The 26,503-nt window shown below is 32.9% G+C and overlaps 3 protein-coding genes across 9 annotated transcripts in view; 1 reads left to right on the top strand and 2 right to left on the bottom strand.

The window, feature by feature from the left end:
* The first annotated feature begins 5,827 nt into the window (after nt 1–5,827).
* LOC101261485 (PHAF1 protein At3g51130) lies at nt 5,828–14,833 on the top strand. Of its 2 annotated transcripts, none has more exons than XM_069293860.1 (15): nt 5,828–6,151; nt 6,313–6,395; nt 6,958–7,032; nt 10,463–10,530; nt 10,652–10,757; nt 11,004–11,064; nt 11,170–11,336; nt 12,356–12,418; nt 12,934–12,981; nt 13,100–13,213; nt 13,293–13,392; nt 13,491–13,567; nt 13,855–13,959; nt 14,095–14,153; nt 14,647–14,833. In XM_069293860.1, exons 1-14 carry the CDS (start codon nt 6,058–6,060, stop codon nt 14,140–14,142), a joined length of 1,209 nt encoding a protein of 402 aa, XP_069149961.1. In that variant the 5' UTR covers nt 5,828–6,057; the 3' UTR covers nt 14,143–14,153; nt 14,647–14,833. The 2 variants fall into 2 exon arrangements, 1 of the variants encoding a protein (XP_069149961.1); XR_011214909.1 differs by having other exon boundaries at nt 5,833–6,151; nt 13,838–13,959.
* Nucleotides 14,834–15,142: 309 nt separating this feature from the next.
* LOC138341851 (probable pectinesterase 53) lies at nt 15,143–16,916 on the bottom strand. Its single transcript, XM_069293861.1, has 4 exons — nt 16,480–16,916; nt 16,208–16,397; nt 15,445–15,887; nt 15,143–15,374 (listed from the first exon to the last, which is right to left on the bottom strand). Exons 1-4 carry the CDS (start codon nt 16,782–16,784, stop codon nt 15,224–15,226), a joined length of 1,089 nt encoding a protein of 362 aa, XP_069149962.1. The 5' UTR covers nt 16,785–16,916; the 3' UTR covers nt 15,143–15,223.
* A 2,692-nt stretch (nt 16,917–19,608) lies between these two features.
* LOC101261780 (golgin candidate 6-like) overlaps nt 19,609–26,503 on the bottom strand; it is a 30,876-nt gene continuing 23,981 nt past the window's right edge. For 4 of the 6 annotated variants that reach the window (XM_069293863.1, XM_069293866.1, XM_069293862.1 and 1 more), the window contains 4 exons: nt 24,073–24,112; nt 21,551–21,616; nt 20,399–21,151; nt 19,609–19,931 (listed from right to left, as the gene is read on the bottom strand). In XM_069293863.1, the coding sequence (XP_069149964.1) occupies nt 19,755–19,931; nt 20,399–21,151; nt 21,551–21,616; nt 24,073–24,112 (1,036 nt within the window). In that variant the 3' untranslated portion in view covers nt 19,609–19,754. Of the gene's footprint in view, nt 19,932–20,016; nt 20,055–20,398; nt 21,152–21,550; nt 21,617–24,072; nt 24,113–26,503 lie in introns of all 6 variants that reach the window. The other 2 variants (XM_069293864.1, XM_069293865.1) reach the window with 1 other exon arrangement.

Below are 26,503 nucleotides of genomic sequence, written 5' to 3'. Positions count from 1 at the left end.
GATACGTATTTATATTTGTACATATGGTCTCTCTTGCTTTATACAAATACAAATACAAATTATACAGTTGTATAGTAAAAAGTGAAAGAGACAAGCAAGAGAAAATTAAAAAAGAGGAGAGTGATGAACGAGATTCCAGAGAAGGGGGAGAAAAGCGAATGACAAAATATTTATTGCGAATTGCATATAAATTAAAGGAAATTAATTTGTAATTATAAAATTTATTTTGAATCAATAGTTTGTTATAACGTATAATTTCTATTGTTTTTAGTTTTTAATTTTTACTACGTTCAATGGTAAGTGTTTGTAATTGTATTTGTTACATTGGACCCTCGTTATATTTGTCATTTGAGCAGTCACAATCAGATATAATGGCATATCATAAGTTACGTAGTCGCAAAGTTGGATAAAAATTAAGCGAAGATGTCGCATGGAAAAGCATTTGCTAAAGCTACTTGCAAAGTGGTATTTAATAAATAATGAAGAGGGTAATATAAATATATTTTTTGTTTTATTTCATGCGAAAGTATTATAATCTAAGGAGTTATATATTAATTTAAATCAGTGGAATAGCCATATTTTGAGTTTAAAATAGATTAAATGACACTTTTCATATTCCACAATATAAGTCTATGCTACATCTAGAATAATTTTATGTGAAGCAATTTTGTTTTTGAAACTTTTTTTTAATGATAATTGATCTTTTATGTAGTTAATGTAACTCAAATTGTGATTTTTGGACGATTGCTATGGAAACAAGGATATGGGTTTTCCTCTTCTTTCAGTTTTTTTTTTAATCTTTATTCAATAATATTTATTTACTATTGACTTGACATATATTTTAGTTTTAAAAAAACAATAAAGATAACATTATTGTATTACCATTTAAATATATTAACTTTAATATTTTGGAAAATGTATTAGAAATTTAATAGTGTTTAATTAATAGCAAGATAAAACAAATACAAAAAATAAATTATTTTTTGATTTTTCTAAACTGAATAAACATTGTTAGACATCTATTTTAATATTATAAACATCTAAGCAAAATTAATATTATTTCATATCTATTTTCATATCGTGAATAAATAAAAATGAATAAATTCAGAGAATCGTATTTAATGTCGATGAGTGTGATTATATTAATTGTTACCGAAGAATAAATGTGTAAAATGAGATTTTGTTGGGGGAAATGTATTAGGGCTTTATTGCGGCGAACAATTAGTTGATTTTTTTAAAAATAAAATAAAATATCTTATTAATCGAACAAGTAGTGGATTAATTAATGATGATATGTCCACTTAGGACAGTTGCTGTGCATTGGCCACCATTAATTAACTAATTTTTCAAGTTAATTATTAGTAATTTCCTGTTAGCCATGTTAGAAAAATTACCTAGGAATATCATTTAAGTTTGTTTTAGTACTATAATTATTATTTAATTTTACCTATTTTTCTTAAAATATACTTGACACAAAAAAATATATTATTACTCTTCTACTAAAGTGCCATATCACATTTTTTAATTTATTATTAATATATTTCTAATTCTTTTAAAGATTCGGAGTAACCCATATATTTTGTTGAAGAACCCGAGGAGCTCATATTACAATTTTTAATGTAATTTTTTTTGTTAGGTATAATATGTGCGTTTATCTATTTTTTTTAAAAAATCTATTTATATATAATAGGAGAAGTAAAACGCGTCACATGTCAGCACCACATATATTCAAGAATTTTGATTTTTCAAAAAACATTTTAAATATGCTCTAAAAATACAATTTTTAAAAAAAGAATTTTAATATAGCTATTTTAAATAGAAAATAAAAGTTTTTGTTAAAAAAACTTGTAACGGCAAAAAATAGATGATTTTTAAATGTCTCTAATTTCAATTTTAAAGGAAAAAAAATGAAATCAAACTATTCTTTTTATTAAAACAATAATGACTATTACGGAAAAAAAAAAGATGAAAGATTTTTAAATATTTTAAATTTCAATTTTTAAGGTTAAAAAATGAAAACTGAAAATTGAATTATTTTATAAAAAAATTGTAATGTCTATTTATATTTATCACACTTTCAGTGATTTAGGGAATGCTCCAACAAAATGAAATGTAAAAATATCTATCTAAATAAGAGAAGAAAAAGTGCACCATAAAAAACTATAATTATTATTTTAAAATTAATTAAAAAACTTATAGTAAAAATGTAATAATTATTATTAAAAAATTAAAAAACTTATTTTTAAAAATAGTTAAAACAGTCAATTAGTAGTTAGTTGTAGAAATGGAATACTTTTTTTCATTCATTTTTAAAAATCATCTTTATATATCTAAAAACAATTAAAAAACATAAATAGAAATAATATTTTTTTTAAAAATATTGCAACCTAATGTTTAAATTGGTTTAAATTATATTTTTTAAAAAATAAAAAATATAATATGACACCTTGATAAGAGAGAAATAATATACTTTTCTTTTATTAAATATATTTTGTAAAAAACATGCAAAATTAGGTGAAATTATAATTATAAAATAAATATAAACAATATTTATAGATAATTTTCTAAATATGAGTCACTATCTGATAAAATCACTGAGTTAATTGCAGACCAATCCAAGACGTCAAGTAAAGATTTTTGCTCTAGTAGATTTAAGAAACGTGTAAGTTAGCATTACACATGGCGGTGAAGAATAGTTTATATATTTTTTTCTTTTTTTACTCTTTTTGCCTAATCTTGGAAATGTTTCATTTTCATTTACAAAAAAAGAAAAAGGAAAAAATAAAAAAAAACACTTGTCCTTTTTTTTGTCCTTACGTTGACGACGAATTTATTAGTTTTGCATGCATTGCATTGCATTTCACCAAATATATATGTTAAAATATAGTTATTCTGGGTGTTTAAATATATTATTTTTATTTTAAAGCGAAATAATATGAATTTTGATTAGTATTTAAGGCATATTTTTTTATTTTATCAATATAGAAAGAAATATAATTTTAAATATTTAATTTCCTGAAGTGACGAGTATTTTAAACAAAATAAGAAGCGGATGAAGTATTTCGTAACAATCATTAATTAATTAAGTCTTAATAATTTGTTTTTGGCCGAGCCAAGTGTACGTACATTCTATTTTAGTATTAGTAATTAAAAATGAGAACCTATGAAGGATAAAAAATGTTCCTTCTCGTTTTGTAAGAATATGGAATTTCACAGACACCACTGAGGCACTAACAATATGTTTGCTATTTTAGAGATTTCAGTTTTAAACTTTGTTATGAAGAAATCAAATAACAGAGAATATAATTTCTAAATAAACTCTTATTTAATGAAAATTTAAATTAGTTGAATTTTAATGTGAATATCAGACATTCAAATAGGAAAAAAAAAGAATCATTAACTATAATAAAAAGTAATTGTAATCATCAATATATCGTGAAGAAAGTGTATACATGTCGTATTAGTACTTTTACTAAATATTTTCATATGCCTCGGAGATTATAATGTGAATCTTTTCTTTGTGTGTGTGGGGTGGGGTGGGTGGGGTGGGGGTGGGGGTTACATGTTTTTTTATTTTTTTTATTATTGCAAACGTATAATTATTGAATTTGAGAAATACCAATGAATATGAATTGAAATTAAATTATTTTAAAGTTGATATACAATTATAATTTGTACGAATAAAAAATTGCATATCTATAATACTCTTCAAGACTACTATTTTCTACATTTTAGAATCATATTAGCTAATCATGATTACCTTATCCATTTTCATTGTGTGATCTTTATATTTAATTAGCCATTGTTTTTTTAAATTACGAAACTCATCTGAATATTGAATATGAAGTTGATCACAAACTTATAATCCAAGTTAGATGGGACCAAACTAAAGTTTTCTAACAATTAACATATATAGTTTACCAATAGGAACCAATTCTACTCTAATATTCCTAACTTGTCCATGACAAAACACAACCTGGTTATTAGAGTACATAAAAAGGCTAGTTAACATTTATAGATCACAATCTTTTCCATTTTAAGCTACTAATTGAGACAAGAGTATCTACTACCTTTTGTTACAATTGTACTATAATAATATATCTGATCCAAGATTTGATATATTTGCTCCTTGACCATTCTCACCTTCTATGACGACCATAATGAAATCAATATTTGCTCAAACATAAATGGATTCAGCGGGTCAATTTTATGGGTTGTGCGGGTACACTGTATTGGGCTCATTCGATGAATCGAGTGTAGCTGGGTTTGGTGCTTGATTGCTGTTGGCTTGGGCCCATATAAAGTCTACACATTATGTGAAGCTCAAAATTGATTATAGTGGTAATACTCGAATTTTTGAAGTAATAAGAGGAAATTTTCAAATATTAAGAAGTCCTTTAATGGATTACTTTTAAACATATCCAAAAAAGGTATCAGCTAGCTCAATAATTATCCATTCTAATAATTATTTAAACGGATATGTGTATAGTTTTAAATTAAAATCTCACTAGCAAAATGATAGGATTTTCATGATTAAATTAAATAGTTCATTCTTCAAAAGTAATAGCACATTCAATGTACTTTCACGAACAGGTTAAAGGAAGAAGTTGTAGGCCAAAACATTTGAAAGTGAATATTGAAATAAAAATCTTATTTAGTAGAAGAAAAAACACAATAATTAGACATTTATTATCTTAAACAATTGCATGGAAACAATGGGTTACTATTACTTCCAAAACAAATGGTAGTATTTGTAAAAAAATTAACAAAATATGAATCACACGTGAGACAATCTAACGATAAAAAAAAAGGATAATTGTATACAATGACAAACTAATAATATAAAATAAATACAGTAACTATCTTTGATTTATTTGTTTTTTATAGCAAACTGTTTGTCAGTCCCTCTCTCCCTCATTTTCTCGCTCGCCACTTTCTCCCTGTCGCTCGCTTCCTGTCGCTCGCCTCTCTCGCTTTATATAATAGAATTGTATAAATTTTGTTTCTGTTTGTATAAAGTGAGAGAAAATTGTACATACATATGTAAATACATATATCTCCGTCCTATACACTTATAATTATACAATATAAATATTTCTCTGCCCAAGTTTCTCTTGCCTTTCTCTCTTTCTCATTTTATACAAATTCAAATTGTATATAATTTATCTTTTTCTTGTTTTATACAATTTGATTCAATTATATATTATCTGTCTAAGTCTCTTTTGCCTTTCTCTCTTTCTCGTTTTATACAAATTCAAATTGTATATATTTTTTCTCTTTCTCGTTTTATACTATTCGGTTCAGTTATATACAAATTCTAATTTTATACATATATACAAACACATACAATTGAATTGAGAGGCTAACAACAATTTTATACAAATGAGAGGCTAACAATAATTAATACAAATGTTTTGCCAGCGAAATTATACAAATCTGAAGATGAACCAACGAACTATACAATTGCTTCTTTGTACATATGTATAGCAAAATATGCATAACTTTCAGTTGTATACGTATAACGAATTATACGCATATATGTTTGCTATAGAGCACAATTATACAAACTTTGATATATTATACAAATTTAAATTTTATATTTCGTATATATGAAAGTTGCCCAAAAAAAACACTAATTTAATTTTACACTTTAATATTTTTAATTAATTAGTCAAACACAAAAGCACATGAAATGAAGCTAAAAATGGGCTTCTTACTTTGCTGCCTCTAGAAAACCGGAACAAAAGGGCTCCCTTATCCAGAACCCGACCCGCCATTATTGAGGACAAATTAGTCAATAGATAATTCTAAATTTCTTTTCTGTATTAACCTAACCTCGAAATCATCAAATTCACTTCCGAAACTCCTTTAAAATAAAAAGTAACCACGACGTTTCCGTGCGGTGGGTGCCAAAATTGCATAAACCAGATACCATCCATTAATTAGCCTTTGCCTCATCGTTGTCAGCTTGCCCTCTCCTTCTACTTAAAGCTATCTATCTCCATCGTCTCCAAGACTTTTAAAAAAGTCACAATCCCCCGATTCAACAACGAAACGATGCAGAGACCAAGACGCCGCTGCGAAGGCACTGCCATGGGTTCTATTGTTCTCGATCTCCGCCCTGGTGTAGGAATCGGTCCTTTTACTCTAGGTAAACTTATATTTATTCCATTTGTTTTTTTTTTTCGTTAAACTTACCGATTAGGTCAAATAGGTTGTCTCATTTTATGTTTAGGTTTGTAAATTCGTTGATCCATTATTCAATTTGATGCGGTTTAGCTTAGCTGATTCCACATGTGATGATGATTTCAGGAATGCCTATTTGTGAAGCTTTTGCGCAGATAGAGCAGCAGCCTAATATTTATGATGTTGTCCATGTTAAGTATTACGACGAGGTATGATTCAGGGTGGATAATATTTTTTAGGTCAATTTTACAACTTCTATTTGTTTAGGTTAATATGTTTTCCTTATTATGGTGACATCAATTTTTGTACCCTAGTCATTTTAAATCAACTTTACTTTATGAAAAATTAGTTGCTTTGAAGTTCAAAACAATCAGTTCACGGAGTGCTGATTATGCGTTTATAATGATCCTTTTTGTGTTATTTAGTGTTATGTTAAGTCACATACTTGGTACTTTTGTTGATTAAATAGAAAAATACCCTATTAGATGCGATCAACTGAGCCATAATCTATTTTGCAGTAAGAGCCATTCGTAAAGTTCCCCGTTTAGTTGCGATTAACTAGGCTTGTGCTATATATTTTGGAGAAGGACGAATTCCATCCATTAAATTGCTGAAACTCTGCAGTTTCCATGCATAAATGGTTCTGAAATTATCAGGTTTTACATGGTATCTTAGTATGATAACACTGTAATAAATGTTGTGGACGTGGCTACTTTTGCACACCAACATCTCAAATATTATATAACTCAATGCTCAATCTGTTTTCTGCAGGAGCCCTTAAAACTTGACATTGTCATTAGCTTCCCAGATCATGGATTTCATCTGCGGTTTGATTCCTGGTCACAGGTATTAGATTTGACGCATTCCTTACTATGGTCTAGTTAATGAGGATATTTAGTTGCCTTGTATGTAAATATTTTGTTGTAATTTGTTCAAGTTAGCTAATGATATTTTATTTATGGCTCATTCTTTGCTGAATTCACAATTTTGAATGCATGGCTAAAATGTGTTGGCAATATGCCAATGCCAATTTTTCGAGGCATTTGTATCCTTTATTTGTAATCGTTGATCATTTATTTTAATGCACATCTGAGGGGAAAACTTCAACAATAACAAGAACATACGTGGTGAAATCTCTCAAGTGGGGTCTGAGGAGGATAGAATGTACACAAACCTATCCCTACCTCGTGGAGATAGAGAGACTGTTTACGGAAGACCCTTTGTTCAGTTAAAGCATATCGAATCAAAAATCAAAAGAGAAAAGTTATTTGACATCATAATAATAAGTGAAACATTCTGAAACAAATAAAGAAAAGGAACAATAACCGCAACAAAATAAAACAATAGTCGAAGCATAACACTTAACATGTAGTAGCAGGAATCAAGGGACTAGAAACTACGAGAATAGTGCTAATACAACTGGAGTGCAAGGAGAAACCTATCCCGCTGGACAACGAGATGATGCTCAACTACTTACTAACCTACCACCCTAATCCGCGCGCACCATAACTTCTCATCTAAGGTTATGTTCTCAGTAAGCTGGAGATGTGCCATGTCTTGTCTAATAACCTCTCCCGAATTCTTCTTCAGCCGAATTCTTCCTCTCCCGAAGCTCCTCACGACCAGCCTCACACACCTCCTCACCAGGACATTTGCATCACTCTTTTTCACGTGCTTGAATCATCTCAGACTCACTTTCCCATGAAGTGTTGTTAAATGCGCCGAAGCGCTCGCTTAAAGCGAGGCGCAAAGTGACAGGCTGTCGCTCTAATGCCTTGAAGTGACATTATGGTGAAGAAGCGCGAGCTTCTGTCCTAGAAGCGGGAAGCGTGCTGCTTATTAATGCAAGAAAAAGCTCTCTTTTTAGAGATAAACGCTAACTAGTTTTTTTTTTAAATTTCTTTAAAATACTTGCATAAGTTTTTACCAAATATTTTTCTTCTTTTGTCAACTGCTGTTGGACTCTCTGTAAAAATACTCAGCTTATAAAATAGTTCTTCTTCTTCTCCTTCTGTTTCTCTGCTGCGCAATAACTAGGTTTTTTTCCCTTCAATTTGCTGTTTGTAATGCTTCTTGGGTAGCAGTAGTCTGTTTTTGTTTCTTCTGATTTAAGATTCCTCTATTTGTAATGCTACTGTGTATGCTTTGTTTTCTTTCTCTCTCTTTTTTTTTGGTTTTGCTACTCTGTTTTGTCTCTATTTTCTTTACCTTTGTTTTTTTGCTGTTCTGTGACCAAGTCACTGTTCTGTTTTTGCTTGTAGTTACTTGTATTTTCTTATTTGGTTTCTATTTTTTAGTTTCTATTATTTACTTTTTAATATAAGAACTGAAAGATTTGTTCAATGTATTACCTCTATTGTTCTTGATTATTTATCTATGCACATTTGATATTTTTTTCTTATACCAAATAGCGCTTTGCTTGAAAAAAGCATGTGCTTTCGCTTCTCGCTTCGGTGAAGCGAGCGCTTGTTGCCCTTTTCCGCTTCTCGCTTCCCGAAACACTGGCCGACCCCCATTTTGTCTCCCGCGAAGTCACCCCACCTTGTGTCGAACATCCTCATTCCTAATCTTGTCTCTCCCAGTATGCCTGCAGATTCTTAGGTTCAAACTTCATTGAATTGAATTCAGACTGGAGTGTTCATGAAGAAGCAAATGCACGTTGCTGCAGTTGGAGGAACAAAAGATTTTATTAAGCCCGAGTATGCTGCAACAAAAATGTCAAAGTTTACTAATGTTGTGCAAGATTGTCTGTGCCGCTACACCTATTAACGATCAAATTTTATTAGGATTAAGATGAGTTTTCTTTTCTTTGGGTGTGGAAGAATGTGAAGCTTTATGTTTTAAGCTGTAAATTCGGGAAATAGTGCTGAGAGATCTTCAAGATAGTGAAATGTATTGGTGAATTCATCTTTTGTCTTTATCCTCGTTACCTTATTGGTTATCTCATTGGTTGTGTCCTTTATGGAGAGAGAATTCATCTTCTCATCGAAAGGAATAATGAAGGGAAAGATAGATTTTAAGAAATGCATTTAATTCATTGAAGGAAAGGCAATCATAGTTGATATTGGTTCCGGAAGGTAACGCTGAAGATAAAGTATCCTCATTTTTACTTAAGTACAATAATGTGGAGGTCCATATCAGATCTACTCAGGAATGATACATGTGGAATTTCTTGGGATATATCTTTCATAAGCCCATAAAAGATTGATAGTCAAAAGAAATGAAGTATTTTTCTTGGAAACTAGTAGTTTAGTGGCTAAAGAATGGAAGCATCGGATGGCATCCAAAGCTGACATTGGGGTGCGAGGGAGCTGCCTGGTGAAACCTTAGTATATTTATCTGGATGGTTTAAAAAATTGCTAAGAGTTAGCTTTCTTTGCTTGGTTCGCTTCATGGGACGTTATCCTTAGGTTGAAGCAATTTGAAAAGGAGGAGTTACATAATATTGATCAGTGTAGCATGTACAAGAAAAAGGGTGAATACACTAATCTTGTGCTCCTTCATTACACTATGCAATATGCAGTGGAAGTAAGAGTTTTGGTGTATTGCATGATTTACTTCCTTGAAAAGTTGAAAACACCCTTGCAATGTGGAGTTTGAGGAAAACCCGGCAGGAAAGGAGGAAATTTTGAAATAGCATTGTGATGCCTTTTTTGTATGATATGGAGAATACTTGAAGGAGTTGAAAGATGGATGCTGAAGATCATTAGTTACCTTGTTTTACCTGTAATAAAAAGAGATTCCATTATTATTTGTTGATTGTCGAATAGTTTTTTGGAGGCTCTATGTAAAGACCTTTTACCAATTAACACCTCAGTGCACATTAAGGAAATTCCTTTCGATTTACTCTAAAAAAAAGAACATACTTGGGGAAGTATTAATAACATGAATACATCTCCTAACTAGTTTCCTCGATCATGTACATCTCTTAAATAGAACGTGATTTTGGATGGAATGAGTTGTGTAAATTTCCTTTCAGGAAAAATGAATCCCTTAGGTGCAAGTTTAACAACTCAAGAAAGCGATAGGCGAAGGGGGGATAGGCCCGGAAAAGGCATTACCTTTTGGAAATATTTCTAAAATTATGTGACTCTCTTTTAAATTTATTCTCTTGCAATTTACTTTATCATGAAGACATGAACTTATTTTTTTCGTAAGTTTCTCTTTTATAAGATTTATTTCCTTTATAAATTGGCTCAAGAGCTTTCTACTTGCATAATGAATTAGAAACATTTTTTCAAGTATGTCCTTACACCCTCATGTCTACCTGTTTCAGAGACTGCGCCTTATTGAAATATTTGATGTAAAAAGGCTTCAGATGCGCTATGCCACCTCTGTAATAGGGTAGGTTTTCATAGTGTTTACTTACACAACTGTCTAGATTGGTAGGTTTTCATGATGCTGTGGTAACACCTCCCAACATTTCTGGTGATTTAAATATTGTCTTTTGATTTATTTCTTTCAGCGGGCCGTCCACTTTGGCCACTTTTGTAGCCGTCTATTCTCTTTTTGGACCAACCTATCCAGGAACATATGACAAGGACAGAGGAGTTTACACTTTATTTTATCCAGTATGTTTGTCCAATGTCTATTGAATGCCACGTTTAAATCTGACTTGCGGCTTTTGGCTTTTTTTTATTGTTTGGCTTAATAAATAAGTGTTTAAAGCACTTATTTATTTCACCCAAACACTACAAAAGTGCTTAAAAGCTATTTTGGCTTAAGGCACCTAAAATAAGCCAATCCAAAGAGGCTCTTATTCAATTATCCATCATTTAGTTCTGTGTTGAGGATTCTGATAGATGGCAACTTTGCAGGGATTGTCGTTTGCTTTTCCAATTCCCTCCCAGTATACAGATTGCTGCCGTGATGGTGAAGGTATTTCTGGTTATTTTCGTTTTTTTCACACTTGTGCAGACTCAAATTATTTACTCTGGTATAAATAACTTTTTCCTTTCTTTCTCTCTTTTTCCACTTCAAAAGCGGAACTACCTCTTGAGTTTCCAGATGGCACAACCCCAGTTACTTGCCGTGTATCAATATTTGATAGTTCTGCTGGAAGCAAAGTTGGTGTTGGATCCATGATGGACAAGGCCTGTACTCCTCCTCTGCTTGCTGGGAGCCTCTACATGGAAGAAGTGCATGTTAAGGTTTGTTTCGGTCCACCCTGAAGTTTTTGTGCAGTCTCTTTAATGTAATATGTGATTTCTTCTTGAATAATGTATTAATAGTAAGTTAAGTCCTCCTCCTTTAAGCTGCAGCTCTTTATGTTATTTCGCGGGGACAGCTCTTTAGGATGTTCTTTTTGTGTGCTTCTGGTGCTTTGACATAGAGCTGACATAAAGGGATTTCATGTCTGGAGCTTTTTAGTTTTGGCTTTAATGTGCTTAAATTTGGTCTTCCACAGTTCTCTTTGCCAGGAGAACCATTAATAGCTTCTTGATATTGTTGTCGTCACTTTCCAAATATATAGCCATTGAAAAAGGAAATTGACCACTGGGATATGACAGTTCTGGCTTATATGTTTTGTCTTGAAGTTGCTCTGTTATAAATCCATCATCACATCTCAAATTTGTGTGCTAGAAAATTGTAGTATTGGATCAAAATTAATGATGCTTTAGTTTTCATTTTAGTCCTATCTCAAATTGTGATGCAAGGGAAATGGAATTAAAGTAAACTAAATCTGGTGCCGTTCAATTTAATAATTCCTTCATCAGTTGCAATGGCTACTATTGTTGATGACTTGATGGTTCTTTCTCCACTTGCAATGGCTACTAGTTTTGAGGTTAGAATTCAAAAAACAGAATGTCTACCCCTTTTGAATAGAGAAGATTTAAATGTCTAGTTTGATATCCTTTGGGAGGTGCGCAGAAGCTGGCCTAGACACTACAGTTATCCAAAAAAAAAGAAAAAGATTTGAATGTCTAGTTTGATATTATTTTTAGCAGATCTTTTTTTCCTCGTGCTCCATAGTGTTGAATCTTGGCACTTGATGAATGATTTAGTAGTTATTTTCTACTTCTAAAGATAAAAAGTTCACGTCTTTCTGTGCAGTAGTTTAGATCATAAAAAAATTTGTCAAGTGTCATTTGTTAAGTTTGACAATTAAATGCTCCGACATGCAGTCAGTTGATTTACATATGATTTGTTTGTTTTCTATCTTCTTTAGCTGGGGGAAGAATTACAGTTTAGCATTGGTGGACAACACATCCCCTTTGGTGCATCGCCACAGGTAACTACTCTTTCTTTAGATTGTTCTGGGGTTAATCATTCGCTTGAGTTGTTTAATGTTCTTCTGTCTTCCATTGGATTATTTTTCCTTGATATTGTGGAAACTCTAATTGTATTGATATGAATTATGATACTGTCTTCAGTCTAGATTCCATCCAATAATCGTATCCCTATTGCCTAAAAGAAGTTCAGGATGGCTTGCAACGCAGAAGTAGATTTTTCCTGAAGTTAAAAGGGGGACAGGAGGCTGAAAACCTATTTTAGCTCATTTACTGAACTAGGGTTGAACTTAGTTCATTTTTTGGTTTTACAATGCTTGAATCCATCTGTCTTATATGTTGCGTGCGTTAGTAGTTTCCTTTTAGTTTTACAATGCTTGAATCCATCTGTCCTTGTATGTTGCGTGTGGTCTGGCATAGGTTTGTTCGTGCTGCATATAGCCCTGTTCCTTTATTACATATGTTTTGATGACTGAATCAACCATGCAAAACCTTGTCTTATCTTATCTTTATGCAGGATGTTTGGACCGAATTAGGTCGACCATGCGGAATCCATCAAAAACAGGTAGTGCTATATTTCTTTGGCGTCTTAACAGAAAATTGATATATCCAGCTTCTTCTGAGTTCCTTCAAGTTTCTACATGTTAGATTGTTGGTGGGGATTGATTTCATTAGTTATGCAGGTTGATCAAATGGTGATTCATTCTGCGTCAGATCTCCGGCCGAGGACAACTCTTTGTGGTGATTACTTCTACAACTACTTTACTCGTGGCTTAGATATACTGTTTGATGGGCAGGTATGTCATCCTCTGAGTTTCCATGAGCACATTTAATGAAGTCTATATCTGTTCTCAGATTATTGTGGTTTATTTGCAGACACATAAAATCAAGAAATTTGTCTTGCACACCAACTATCCTGGGCATGCTGATTTTAATTCATACATGAAGTGCAATTTTGTTATCCATTGTTCTGATTGTGAGTTGATTCTTCATGATCTACAGCGCTCTTTCGTTATACCAATTTAAAAGAATTGGATATTCATTTTAATACTTTTCGCATCCTTTTTTCTGCAGTTGTAGGGTCTTATCATCAGGATGTAAACTCCTCTAAAGCCACTATTACAGCCAGCACAAAATGGGAACAAGTTAAGGTGAATTCTTCTGTTTGATTCGTTGGTATTCTGTTCATTTAGTGGTATTTCTTCAAGGTTTTAAAGTTGGAAGTTCTTACTATTTGTGTTCTGGATAATTATTACTCCGCGTTGTTCCCCCACCCCCACTCAGTTTTTAAAAACTCAGAATCAGTTCATGTTAATGATACTTGGAACTAATGGGCAAACTTTTGTGTACACCTGTGTATATACCTATCATCTGACATCCTCTTTTTTCTGGGCGCAATTGTAATCTGACTCATTGTTAAGTTGCTATGATTCTGCAGGAGATACTAGGGGATTGTGGTCGAGCTGCTATCCAGACGCAAGGCTCTGCGAGCAATCCGTTTGGATCTACCTTTGTATATGGCTACCAAAATCTTGCCTTTGAGGTGATTTTTTTTTGTTTCAAATAAATGACTGTATACCCCACAGTACACTGTGGTTCTGCCTCACACTTTATCTCTCTTCCCTTTGTGCTTTCGTTTCCTATTGCTTCACTAGGATATTTGCTTATTTTGTCACAGGTGATGAAGAACGGTTACATTGCGACTGTAACTCTATTCCAGTCCTGATCATCTATGTGGTGCGTGGCCTGTGTTTATTTTTCAGTTTTCTCTAATAGTGGGTGATTTGATTTTTATATGAACATTACATCATTTTTCTATAGTCGATGACAACTGTATGCATATCCTTTGCAAAAAAATATATCATGCTATCACTATCTGTTTTGGCCAGTCCCACAGTAATTTTCTCTCCCTTTGTCTTGGTGGTGATGTTATGTTGGTTGTCTTTGCTGCATACCAAGGGATGTGTGTGGGATGTCCTTGCTGAGTATGAGCAGTAGCTGTTTAAGAAGTGTCCATATTCTAGGAATGTTGGGTTTCTTCTCCATTACAACGTGAACACGAGATGTTGATATCTGATGTTCTCTATATATGTTATTGACATCTAGAGGACCTATATTTGTTTGCCAGTAACTTCTATCACGTCTTTCTCCATTGTGCTTTTGATCATAATCTTTCTAAACTCTTGTATATTACTTTTCGTTGTTGACTTGGTCAGTTTGTTTCTGTCAGGCTGCCTGTTGGTATTGTACAGTTCAATTACTTGAGGAAAGCAGGTCTGCTTTTAACTGACCGTCATGGTGGAAATGTATCTACTGTATATTTGTTTATACTTGTACAGTTTATTTTATAATTGTCGTCTCTTGTAAACTTATATACATAGCTTTCAACTTCTTGCAATACAAGACCCGTTACTTCATTCCTTGGGTAGGTGAAGTTTGGTTGCATTTGATTTGATAAGGCGTTGTGTGACATACTTTTCGCTGTGAATTCTTCTCGACGATTGTACTGGACCACTTGACCCACTTGGTATTCAGTTGGCTTTGCCTAGCTTAGTCAAATTAACGGATCTTTCAACCAAATAGCATAGAAAAGCAACAGTTCGTGAAAATGAATGCTGATAAAATTTATTGTTGCGCAACTGTATTCTGGTTTGATGAAAGTAGGAGTAGGTTCTTTTTCTATTTTTGTGGTCGTGGATGGGAAAATCGCTCTATAAGACGGTGCCTGGGAAAAATAATTTTCTAACTTTGCAATATGAATTGCGTAATTGTACAAGAGTAAAGACTGCTGACTGCCATCAAAGAAATCAAATATGGAGTAACCATTCATGACCATCTATGAAACTGAGTGAGATAAACGGTTTAGCTTCTTGTTCAGTGAGCTCCCTGGACCATTTCACCCTTTCACCATGGTCTGCCCCTGGTCCTGAACACTTGAATTGCCCAAAAAATACCGTCCTGCAGATCAACATAAATACCTCAGTAAATTCGCGTTCTATAGTATGAAAAAAGAAAGGGAAGAACTTACATATGCCTGTTCTTATCTCCCCAGTCATACCATCCCTTTGATGTGATAATTTTATCCATATAAGTGTAAGCAAATACGACCCTAGAGAAAGTACCCCAAGCCCTGCCCAAGTAAAGAGCACCAGATCCAGTAACTTTGCAATTGAGAAAAGAGAATCCAGTTTCCTCCAGTAAACTCTCCCTCTTCTGGGCTGTCAATGCCCCATAGCTTTTTGTTTTTGCACGTAAATGACAATTCTCATAAAGGGAGAGCCCATCACCAAATATAAAATCTACAGAACCTTGAATATAACAGTTCTTGAAATAGTGCCTGCCCCTGTGATCATACAGTGTGTCCTGTGCTCCAATGAACTTGCAATTTATGAACGCCGCTGTGTCTGCCGATATTCTTAATGCCACCGCTTGCTTTCCTAGTGCCCCTGATGGTGGTGGTGGTGCTACATTCTGTTCACGGAGGAATCAATTAATTTTTTATTCACCTAAAGACATGCAACAGTTTTTCCAAAAGTTTTTCCGATTTATCAATTGTACAAATATTGTCCGTACTTATAAATGTTAATCCAAGAATTATACCTTGAATACATTTTACAGAGCTTCGCAACCCAATACCTTTTGCTCAAATAGAATACTTGTGTTTAAATATTCTCTTATGGATAGATAACTTATACTAGCAAGTACATTATTAAAAATTCTGACTCCACCACGTTAACATGCAGAGATAAAATTAGTTGTTAATATATTGTTAGACATGACAATACAACTACCTTAAAGGTGATGTTTTTGGCAATGAAATAGGGGGAATTAACAGCAAAAGTTGCGGAACCATAAGTTCCCATTGGTTGGCCACTTTTTCCTGTCCTATCTGCAGTGTCATCCCATTTGATAGTTGTTTTATGTGAAGCAGCACCTTCCAGGGTAATGTAAGCCATTGTTGCTGGAATTTCAATCTTTTCCCTACAAAATTTTAACAAAACACTTCCATAAAATTGCGAATGTATCAAAATTAAGAAGCAGAAAACAGGTGTACAAAATTTACCTGTAAGTTCCAGGACTAACAGAAATAACCACTCGACACGAATTGACTATTGGGATTGAATCAATAGCCTTCTGAACCGTAGTAAAATCTCCGAATTTCGGGTTTTTATTCACCTTAATAAATTTACAAGGCTCTAATTTGTTCTTAGCTTCTTGGAAAACAGAATGATTGCGAGAACTCATGCGATGAATCCAATTCAAGTAGTCTTTTTCTTCATTAGCCACCTTCAATGTATTATCCCTTCTAGCACTACTTGTGCTAATAGTAAACAACATTAACATTAAAAAAAATTCTAACAGTTTCATCCTGAGTGTACGATGAAGATAGAAGATAATGAGAGTCACTAGTATATAAAGGGTGAAAAAAGAATGTATGTGTACTCGTGGAGTAGTTGAGAGCCAAGAGGAGAAAAAAAATACTCGGGTGATTCTTCGTATTTGTGTTGGCCTTGATAGATACAATTACCTAATACTTGTTGCCGGATGATATTCCATAGAATTAATAAAAGCTGATCTCGACACTACGATTATTAAAAAATAAATATAAAAGATGTATGTGGTAAAAGTGATTGGTCCGGGTGAGAGAGAATAGGAAGAGAATCTGACAGGTCGTGGCTATGCTCTGGATTCGTATTATCTTTTTGTTTCTTTCCTCATTCAGACCAATCTATCCTAAAATTTGATTTTATCATAGGCCGATAAATTATATTGAAACGGATTGAAGATTTAAAGTTAATTATTTTCGTTTTTTTAATGTTGATCGCTGAATTCATAGTACTACTGATAAATTTTTCACATATAAATATCAATGTTGGGAGGTCTAACATGGTTTCTATCTATCCACCTCTATATTGACAATTACTTCTTCTTAGCGAAAATAACGGTCATTAATAAATCAATATACATAATGTCTTGTTTATACGAAGTATAACAGTATAAAAATTAGATAAATATTTACTTTGGGACGGAAGGGAGTATTTGTCATATCATGCACAGTTCGATAGCAATGTGTCTGTTTAGGTCAGCTGGAGAGTGGGACTGTTAGGGAAAAACCGTGACTATAATTTGGCAGGAAAAAAAACAGACAACTTGTTGTACATAACACCAATTGCCATTATATTATAGCCATTCTCTTTGCAATAAAATATATGAAGTATATTTATGTAGAGGAGCTATTGCATTATTTGCCTGGATTGTGGTTTATAAAACGAATTTAGGAGTAAAATGGTTGACTAAATTGATAAAGCAGGAACAGATTTCGAGAAACTATATCATCATTCATGGGACCCTTATGCACGAGTTTGGTATTTCAAATATTTCATGTGACTATTATTTTTTCAAAGAAAGTTGGGGACGAAAAAAAAACACTGTTAATGGGTCTTAACAACATCATATAATATATTATAATAATAATAAAATAAATAAATAAATAAGAGTTTGGTTAGAGTTAGAAAGTACAGCTTCGAGTTGGGAGAAGAAATAAAACAACACAACAATCAACTATTAAACCCAAATGACATTAATAATAAGTACTCGACTTCAGTTCAATTTTTATATGGTTAGATAATTTAAATATTAGTTACTATATGTTAAATAGAAATATGTTAGAGTTAGATAAAAATGATGAAATTTCCCTAACAAACTTAATTATAGTTATCCTTTCGTCTAATAATAGTTGTCAACTATATTATTTTGAGATGTTCAACTATATTTTTATTCATTTATGTAATCAATGAATAATTTTAGACTTTGTTCCTAATTTACCCTCATCATTAATTATAGTCATTTTCTTATTATATTTTTCAAAACATTATATTTATTATAGGGCAAAGGACAAAAATCACATATTTTTTAGGTAAAATTACCATTTGTCCCTTATAAGTTTATAATTACAAAAGTAAGATACATTACACTTTATACATGATACATTAATTGATGTACATTTTATACATGATATATTAATTTGATGCGCGAGATATATTAATATGATACGTGGATACATTAATCTGATGCGCAAAAATGAGGAATTTTGAGAATTTATAAAACTAATAAGGGATAATGGTAATAAAAAAAATTAAAGGTGGGATTTCCCTCATTTTTCCGAGGTGATACCGTAAAATTTTGAATGTGTATAATTATGTGAGAAAAGACATAAAATCATCATTGAAGTTGCTCCAAATTTTAAAAAAAACACCTTAACTTTGCGGATGTTCTATTACCCATAAAACCATCTTAAACCACAATAAATATTCACTTTAGACTAATTTTAATCACTTGTATTGTCATGAAATATGAGCGCATGAAGGGCTCTTGATACATCTTCAGACAACTTAAAATTACCATTTGACATTCACAATTTGACTTATTTTGAGAATATTTATAGAAACCCATGTATTAATTTTTTTTAACTTTATTATGAATAGTTTTAAAATTTTCAATTTTTTTTTCTCATTTTTCTACCACTACCACCATTAGCTTATCATATTATTTCTTGGGCATCCATGTCTTCTTTCACTTTTATTTTTTTCTCTTTTACCTTACCATTTTTTTTTTTAAATTAATGTTATCATGTTCATTCTTATTCTTCTTTTAAGAGATTTTTCTCTCCTACGAATCAAGATTGGATTTGGGAGTAAAAAGTTAGAAAAAGTGGTGATTTAAATATCAAATTTTGACTTTGATGATATTTTGAGTATTTAGATTATGAGTATTTGCGGTGTTTATTTTTATAAGTAAATTAATTGATGGTAGTTTGACAAACAATTGGTTGTGCTGCTATGAAATTTACCCCTCCACGGCGTGCTTTGGTGTAACCGGGGGGCTGGAACCAAAGAAAGATTGTACCCGGCGTCCCTTCCTCTCATCAGGCAGCTATCTCGAGCCTTTTTCCTTCTCGCGAACCACGGGAGCGCCTAGCGTATTTGACGAGTTGCAGCGCAATGAAGGGAATGGCAGAAGAGCAGAAGTTCAGGCAAAGAAAGAAAAAAAGAAAAAGAAAAAGAAAAGAAATCAAATAAAAATAATTCAAAATTATTTTTAACACGTGGCAAGTGATTATGCGTAACATACATATATTTTTTTTATAAGTGGTATTGGGTGAAAAATGAGGTACACCCCCAAAGCTAAGATGTCTTGAAAATTCGAAACAACTTCATTAATAACCGTCTTTTCTCAATTATATCAGATATATACACAAAAAAAAACAGATATGCTTATACAAAATTTTGGAACACAGTAAAGGCTAGTCTGTTGTAGATCAAGAAAACATCATTAAGACTAGTCGTCTTCATCAGCATCAACATCATCCACGACGTCTTCCAGCAATTTACCTACATCTTCACCTAGCTCTCTCAGCCTAGAGCTAAGTTTGTCTACTTTCCTCTGCTCCTGTCCAAGGCACACAAGCAAATCAATCATTGCGTCGCTCTCCATCAGCGTCTTGTTATCTCCACTCTGCAAGGCCTCATTAAGAAGCAAATCTTTACTTTTAGTGGAAGGATATAAACAGTATAATACCAGTCAGGTAACATATACTTACATGAATGCAGCATCAGTATAGACCAACTCATTAAGTACCTAGAGGTCCATAAGTATATAAGTAACTTGAGCTTTCTTAAGCCTATCAAAAGAGAAGGTACTTAACCTTTCCTTTGAGTTGTCGTGCTGCAACTTTTTACCATTTTGAATAAAGATGACTAAATTATTTTTAAAAATTGCCATGACAGTTTTCCTCGAATTGATTCAAGTATTTATTGAAAAATATTTCTTACGTGGACAAATTTTGTCCTGCAGCTTAGACCCTAACTGTGCATGCAAAACTATATTCAGATGTAAAGATAGTGAGATACAAATTATTCTAAGCTTGTACTAAATTGACAAAGTGCATTTATTAGGAACATAAATCCAAAATCCCTACTTGCCTGTATCTCATGGTAGTGCTTCTCCACAAAAGTCTTCAGCCGCTTGATATAGTCAACATCGTTCTCCTCACCCTGTTGTTCAAGATCTGCTGGTACCACGGTCACCTGGCTCTTAGGGCTTCTGTGAGCTTCTACCATCTTTTCTCTAATATCAGCCACTAAGCACTCCAAAGAATATATGAATGGAGAATCAAATACTGATGTAAGCATACAATGCTCATCAGATGGTTCAGTTCTACCATATTCAATCTCATCCATACTAGCAACAGTAGATCTTGTCAATGGTTTAATTGGCAAAAATGGTTTAGCAGATGTAAAAAGATGGCTTTTCTGCATTTCATCAAACTTTAAGAAGTACGATGTAAACCCAACTTTTTGGCTTATGGCATCAGCTATGCTATAGGCATCCTTTCCACTAGCATTGCTTTTGTTGTAGATTACACATTCCCCTAATAGTACTGCAGTCAAGCCCCTTACACCAACAGTTGTGGTAGGACTTGAGACCAGCTCCAGCAAATACGTTAGGTGAGAACGTGAATCCAAGAAGCATTGCACCGCATTTGGACAATCAGAAAGCCAAATAATTAACAGTTTCAGGATAACAGACTGAACAAACACATTCTCGGATGTGCTTGATTTTCCATCTTTACTTTTCATACAAGAGGCAAGAGCCAGATACTTCACCATACAGTGTAACAAAGGCTCTGGGCTTCCTAGAATGGGAGTAGGTTGTAGAAGTTCAATATGCAGAACCTGCAATTCACTTACATGTTATAATCAAAGAATAAGGACAACTTCTGTAAATTATAATTCTTATCACAGAAACAGCAACACAGTCCAGAGTGACTGTTCTCCCGAATATAAGGTGTATTTTGCTGTGTCTATAAAGTGTGTATGAATTTTAGCTCCACAAAACATAAAAGAATTTATTCTAGCTCCATAAAACATAAACCAAGATGGTACTGGACCAAGTACAACATCTCCAAAGTCATACTACATTTCCCACCTAAAAGAAAAGATCCAAAAATATCCAAATATTGGTCCATTCTCTCCAAGATGAATATACCTTTTATCTTTTTATTCATGTGTAAAAAACTTATTTTACGCAGAGTAAGGAAAACATCTTTGGGTGGTGGAAAGAACATAACATACCTTTTCCTTGCATAGATTATTACCCTTAATGACATGCGAAAGAACACTGGCAGCTCTAGAACAAGTCTGCATATTAAAGTTAACATGCTTTATCAATGACAACATGACAAATAGTGCTCCAAAGATGCATATTAGTTCGTGAATCAATAGAAATGTCCTGACTGTAGGCGAAACACCAATATTCCAAAAACTTTTGAGACAATTATTCAACACAAATTTAGAGCTAAGTAAACAAGGATTTTACTTTCTTTCTTCAGAAAGTAACATATTTTAAGTATTCCATGATCGATGTGCCGGAGGGAAGTGGATTTAGGGGTTCTGGACAAAAAAGATGATCACAAGAATGGAGAGAAATTAAAATGTGCAATACTCTTGTGAACATCAGAAATACCAAGCCCAGAAATGACAATAATGGAGTAACACGATAACGGATTCAAAAAAAATAACAGGTCAACTTTCACCTCTAACACAATTTTCTTTCACATGGAAGATAAAAAGAGGAAATTGGAAAAAGTAGATGTTTTATCCAAGGGTGTGTCCAAGTGGTCTATGAAATTGATTAAGAACCATGAGGTCTAAATTTCCAATCCTAGTAGGGACAAAAATACTTAGTGATTTCTTCCATATGTTCTGGCTTTGGTGGACAGAGTTACTTGATACATGTTGTAGGTGGGAGGTGACAAGTATCTCATGGAATTAGTCAAGGTGAGAAAATGAATTTGTAACCTTAGAGAACATAATATCAAGACTGAAATAATATGTATCCCCTCACAAAACCATAATAGTAATAACAACAACAATAATAAAAAAGAACCTAACCTCGCTTACGTGGTGCCACCACAAACCAAGATTCCCTTTTAATTATTTATTTCCAAAACTAGCCTTTCCCTTTCCTGAACAGTTTCGACTTTTATGAAGTGTTGTGACCTTTTTAAAGGGTTGTAACTTTTCCAAAGAGTTGACTTCCGATAAGGCACAATAAACATTTGTTCACACTATCCTTTGAGTACAAGTTTACTACAAGTTGTAAATACTTTTCATAAGTAATAAATGTGTTTCTCAACACTGCGATCGGAATAGAAGTATAGTATCAAATTGAACTCTATCACTCTGGTATGTTGATTTAATTTAAAAAACACCCAAACAAACTGAACATTTTAGTGTGATATTTTTCCCTTTCTAGTATATATAATAAGTTGAATTGTTGTCCAATATGATACATTCTCTCTTTACTTTCCATTTTAAAAATTTCTTATGGAACATTTAAATGGGGAACTTAAAATGAAATATGTAAAGCAAAAGGTAGGTCTGAACTTTCTACACGTTAAAATTAGAATATTTGTTCACTTTTTCAGTTTTTTATTATTTATTTATTAAAAAGTTTAATTTCTTAGGGGGATGTTCATTTGATTCCCAAAAATATCAAATAGTAAGACTTGAGACTTCCTGGAGGCAAAAGAAATAAAACTATAAAATCAAAATAAAGATTATTGATTGAAGGATAAATGACAAGATGTTATAATTATCATTTTCCTTTACACCTTTACATTATTAATGTTTGTTACTACGTAATTTTGTAAGTAAGATAATATAGTGTTTTAGTTTTAATGACCGATAGGTTCTAAATTTTCCCTTTCAAGTATATACAAAAAGTTGAATTGTTGTCCAATATCACTCTCCCTTTAACTTTCCATTTTGATAATTTCTTTTGAAACATTTAAATGGGGGACTTAAAATGAAATATGTAAAGCAAAAGGTAGAGCTGAACTTTCTACACATTAAAATTAGAATATTTGTTCACTTTTTCAGCCTTGTATTATTTATTTATTAGAAAGTTTAATATCTCAGGGGGATGTTAATTTGATTCCCAAAAATATCAAATAGTAAGACTACCTGGAGGCAAAAGAAATAAAATTATAAAATCAAATTAAAGATTATTGATTGAAGGATAAATGATAAGATGTTATAATTATCATTTTCCTTTAAACCTTTACATTATTAATATTCGTTACTACGTAATTTTGTAAGTAAGATAATATAGTGTTTTAGTTTTAATGACCAATAGGTTCCAAGTATTATTTTATGAATTCCGTGATATTAAAAATCCTGCGCGAGGCGCGGGTAAATTTATTCGTTAACAATAAAAGAAAAATCCGTTCACAAAATTTATTGACTAAATTACTATCCTTTGTTTTACAATCTGATATAATTGTTTTTCTAATAAGTATCTGATATAAACTTTTTTCTACGTATAACTCGGTAAAAATGATTTCTAGAATCTTTGTAGTGTACTACGTTTAACCTTCTACAACTTAAGGCTGGTAGGTAACCCTTGCCAATTGTTTCTCTTCCATAAACTGCAGGATTATGCATCTGGAATCACGTGCACTGGATGAGTCTAGGATTACAAACTAATAGAGATAAAGCATTAAAGTGTCTATTTTGAAACTTTTTCAATAACTAAGTGTCCATTTAAAATTTTCAGACAACCACCAAGAAGTGTATAAAACCTATGACATTACCTCAAGATCGCCTTTGTTTTCACCTGTGGTAAGATCATGGCTGCCATGAAAAAAGAAGAGAAAAATTAGAGATGAGGGTCAGAGATGTGAAAGTCATTTTGAAGCAAATTAAACCGTTCCTTTTCTTTATCTTTCGCTTTTTTATTATATATTTTGAACATGTTACGTATAATTATGGGATGATGGGGGTAATTAGTGACACCTTATTCAATGAGATACTCTAAAAGAAAAGGGAAGTTTCTGACCTGCCCTCAGGTTTAGCCAATATTAAACTAACTTCCCTTGTGGTTTACGATATTAAATTTACCTTACTTATTTTAATTATTTTCTACAAATGTTAATTTTATAATATTCCAAAATTGCCATCTTGTGCCCTTAATTAATCTTTTAACACAAATATTGCCCCAAAATTCAATTCTGTAACATATCAAATAGGAAGAAAATGTCAACAATAATTACTATTGAAAATCGATCAAGAGCTTGATGAGGTTATATTATTAGTTATGAACTATGAACTATAAATGTTCTTGTAGTGATCAAGTCTATGGTTGAAGCTGGCAATATATACTTTATGTACTCGAGTACTTAATGAGTTCATAGTTTATCATTTATATAACCTATTTCAAATTAAGAAAATCAATTCATTCGAAATGGATATCGAAGAAATAAAATTTAATTATTATGAAACTTGATTAAATTACAATTGCGTAGAGACAAACTTTGGAGACTAAAGGGTTTAGTTGAGCAGAACTAAGACAGAATATGTTGAGTGCAAATTTAACGATGTGATATAGGAGGTAGCGTTGAAGTGAGGCTTGACAGACAAAATATTCTTTTTTATATAAACGATACACAAAATATACTCGAGATAACAAATTCAAGTATCTTGGGTCTATGATCCTGGGGAGTAGGGATATCGACGACGATATCACACACTATATTGGTGCGGCGTGGATGAGTGGAGGCTTGCATCTGATTTTTCAGCAACAATTTCTTCCGAGCATTCTAATTTTTCAGTTCTAGTATGTAGAGCATACACACCCGTGAGAAATCAGCAAAACCAATCTTAGACAGCTTCGAATTTGTATGTAATTGAGAATTTGCCTTCCTCTACACTACCGCCACCCAAATTCTTAAGTCCCACATAATCAGGATCCCCCCACTGCCATCGGCTTCGATATACCCACACCTCATCCATCTACTAGCGCACAATTGTTTTGCAATCTTATCTACATCCTTGTTGATTTTTGTCTCTTGAAAGCAATAATAATCATCTCTCCATTTTAGTAGAGAGTACTTAACCAGATTCCTTGATGAAACCCTGTTAATCCCCCTAACATTCCATGATAATATATTTACTTTCATTTGAGAAGTAGTGGCTGGACTCTCCCTCTGTTTCTTACGCCTTCAACTTTCTCTTTCAGATCCGACTTCAAATTCTTCAGCTCATACTTGCCAATTCCTCTACGTCGAGAAGCTACTGCTTCACTATTTTCCCCATTCTTTTCCATCCCCCTATTTCTTTCATCAAGCTTCATCAGTAGCGAATGTGTTTCTCCCCTAAAGCCTTCAAACGCCACTCCGTAAGTTCTGATGAGTTCAAAAATATGTGACTTATCCAATTGGATGCTTTGACCTCTGCATCTGTCTGGTCACCAGTTTTTTGTATAAATACCGGCTCAGCATCGTGAACCGGCTGGATTTGCAAGCCTTCTGCTGGCGATTTTTATACTCCTGAATTCTCCCCATCCTCCTTAGTTTGGTCGATCTCCTTTGCTTTGTTTCGATTTGGTTCAACAACCTCTTTCATCTGATTAATCGACTCTCCGTAATTAAGATTTGCAGAGCTAATGATGTTCTCCACCGTATTCGTTTCTTCCATTTTGTTGTATGCATGTAGGAACTGATACGCTAGTTCCTTGATGTTCTTTAACCCTTCGAGAAAACTCCCCTGCGTATCACATATTATGTCCAACTTTTTATTTAAAAGACCCCCTTTATTGGTTTGCTCTGGCCCAAGCCTTTTGAGTTGGGTTTTGTTTTGACTTGGGCTCGCCCCAGCCCATTCCTTTATTTATTTTCAAAATCTGCCCATGCTCTTCGGCCAAAACACGTGATTCGCCTACTATGTTTGTTGCTTTTTGACTTTGCAGAAGGTTCTCGTCTTTACCCAGTCCGCCTTGTATCCGGTGGGTAATGACTTCAGAATTCCGATCTTCTCCGGCGAACACCCTTGAAGGCGATTCGGTCCAGATTTGCATCGTATAACATATTTCACCCCATAAATAGTCACCTCTTTGGGTATGTTTGCTCCATCTCTTTTGATTCTGATTCTTGCCCACTTTAGATGATTTCTCAATCGGGTTTCCTCTTCTGTCTCTACCCACCCTCCGCAAAAATCTCTGATAGCCTTGAAAATTTTCTGGTCCCA

Source organism: Solanum lycopersicum, chromosome 2 (assembly GCF_036512215.1).
Source record: "Solanum lycopersicum chromosome 2, SLM_r2.1".
NCBI classification, from domain to species: domain Eukaryota; kingdom Viridiplantae; phylum Streptophyta; class Magnoliopsida; order Solanales; family Solanaceae; genus Solanum; species Solanum lycopersicum.
This window is presented reverse-complemented; position numbering and strand designations above follow the sequence as displayed.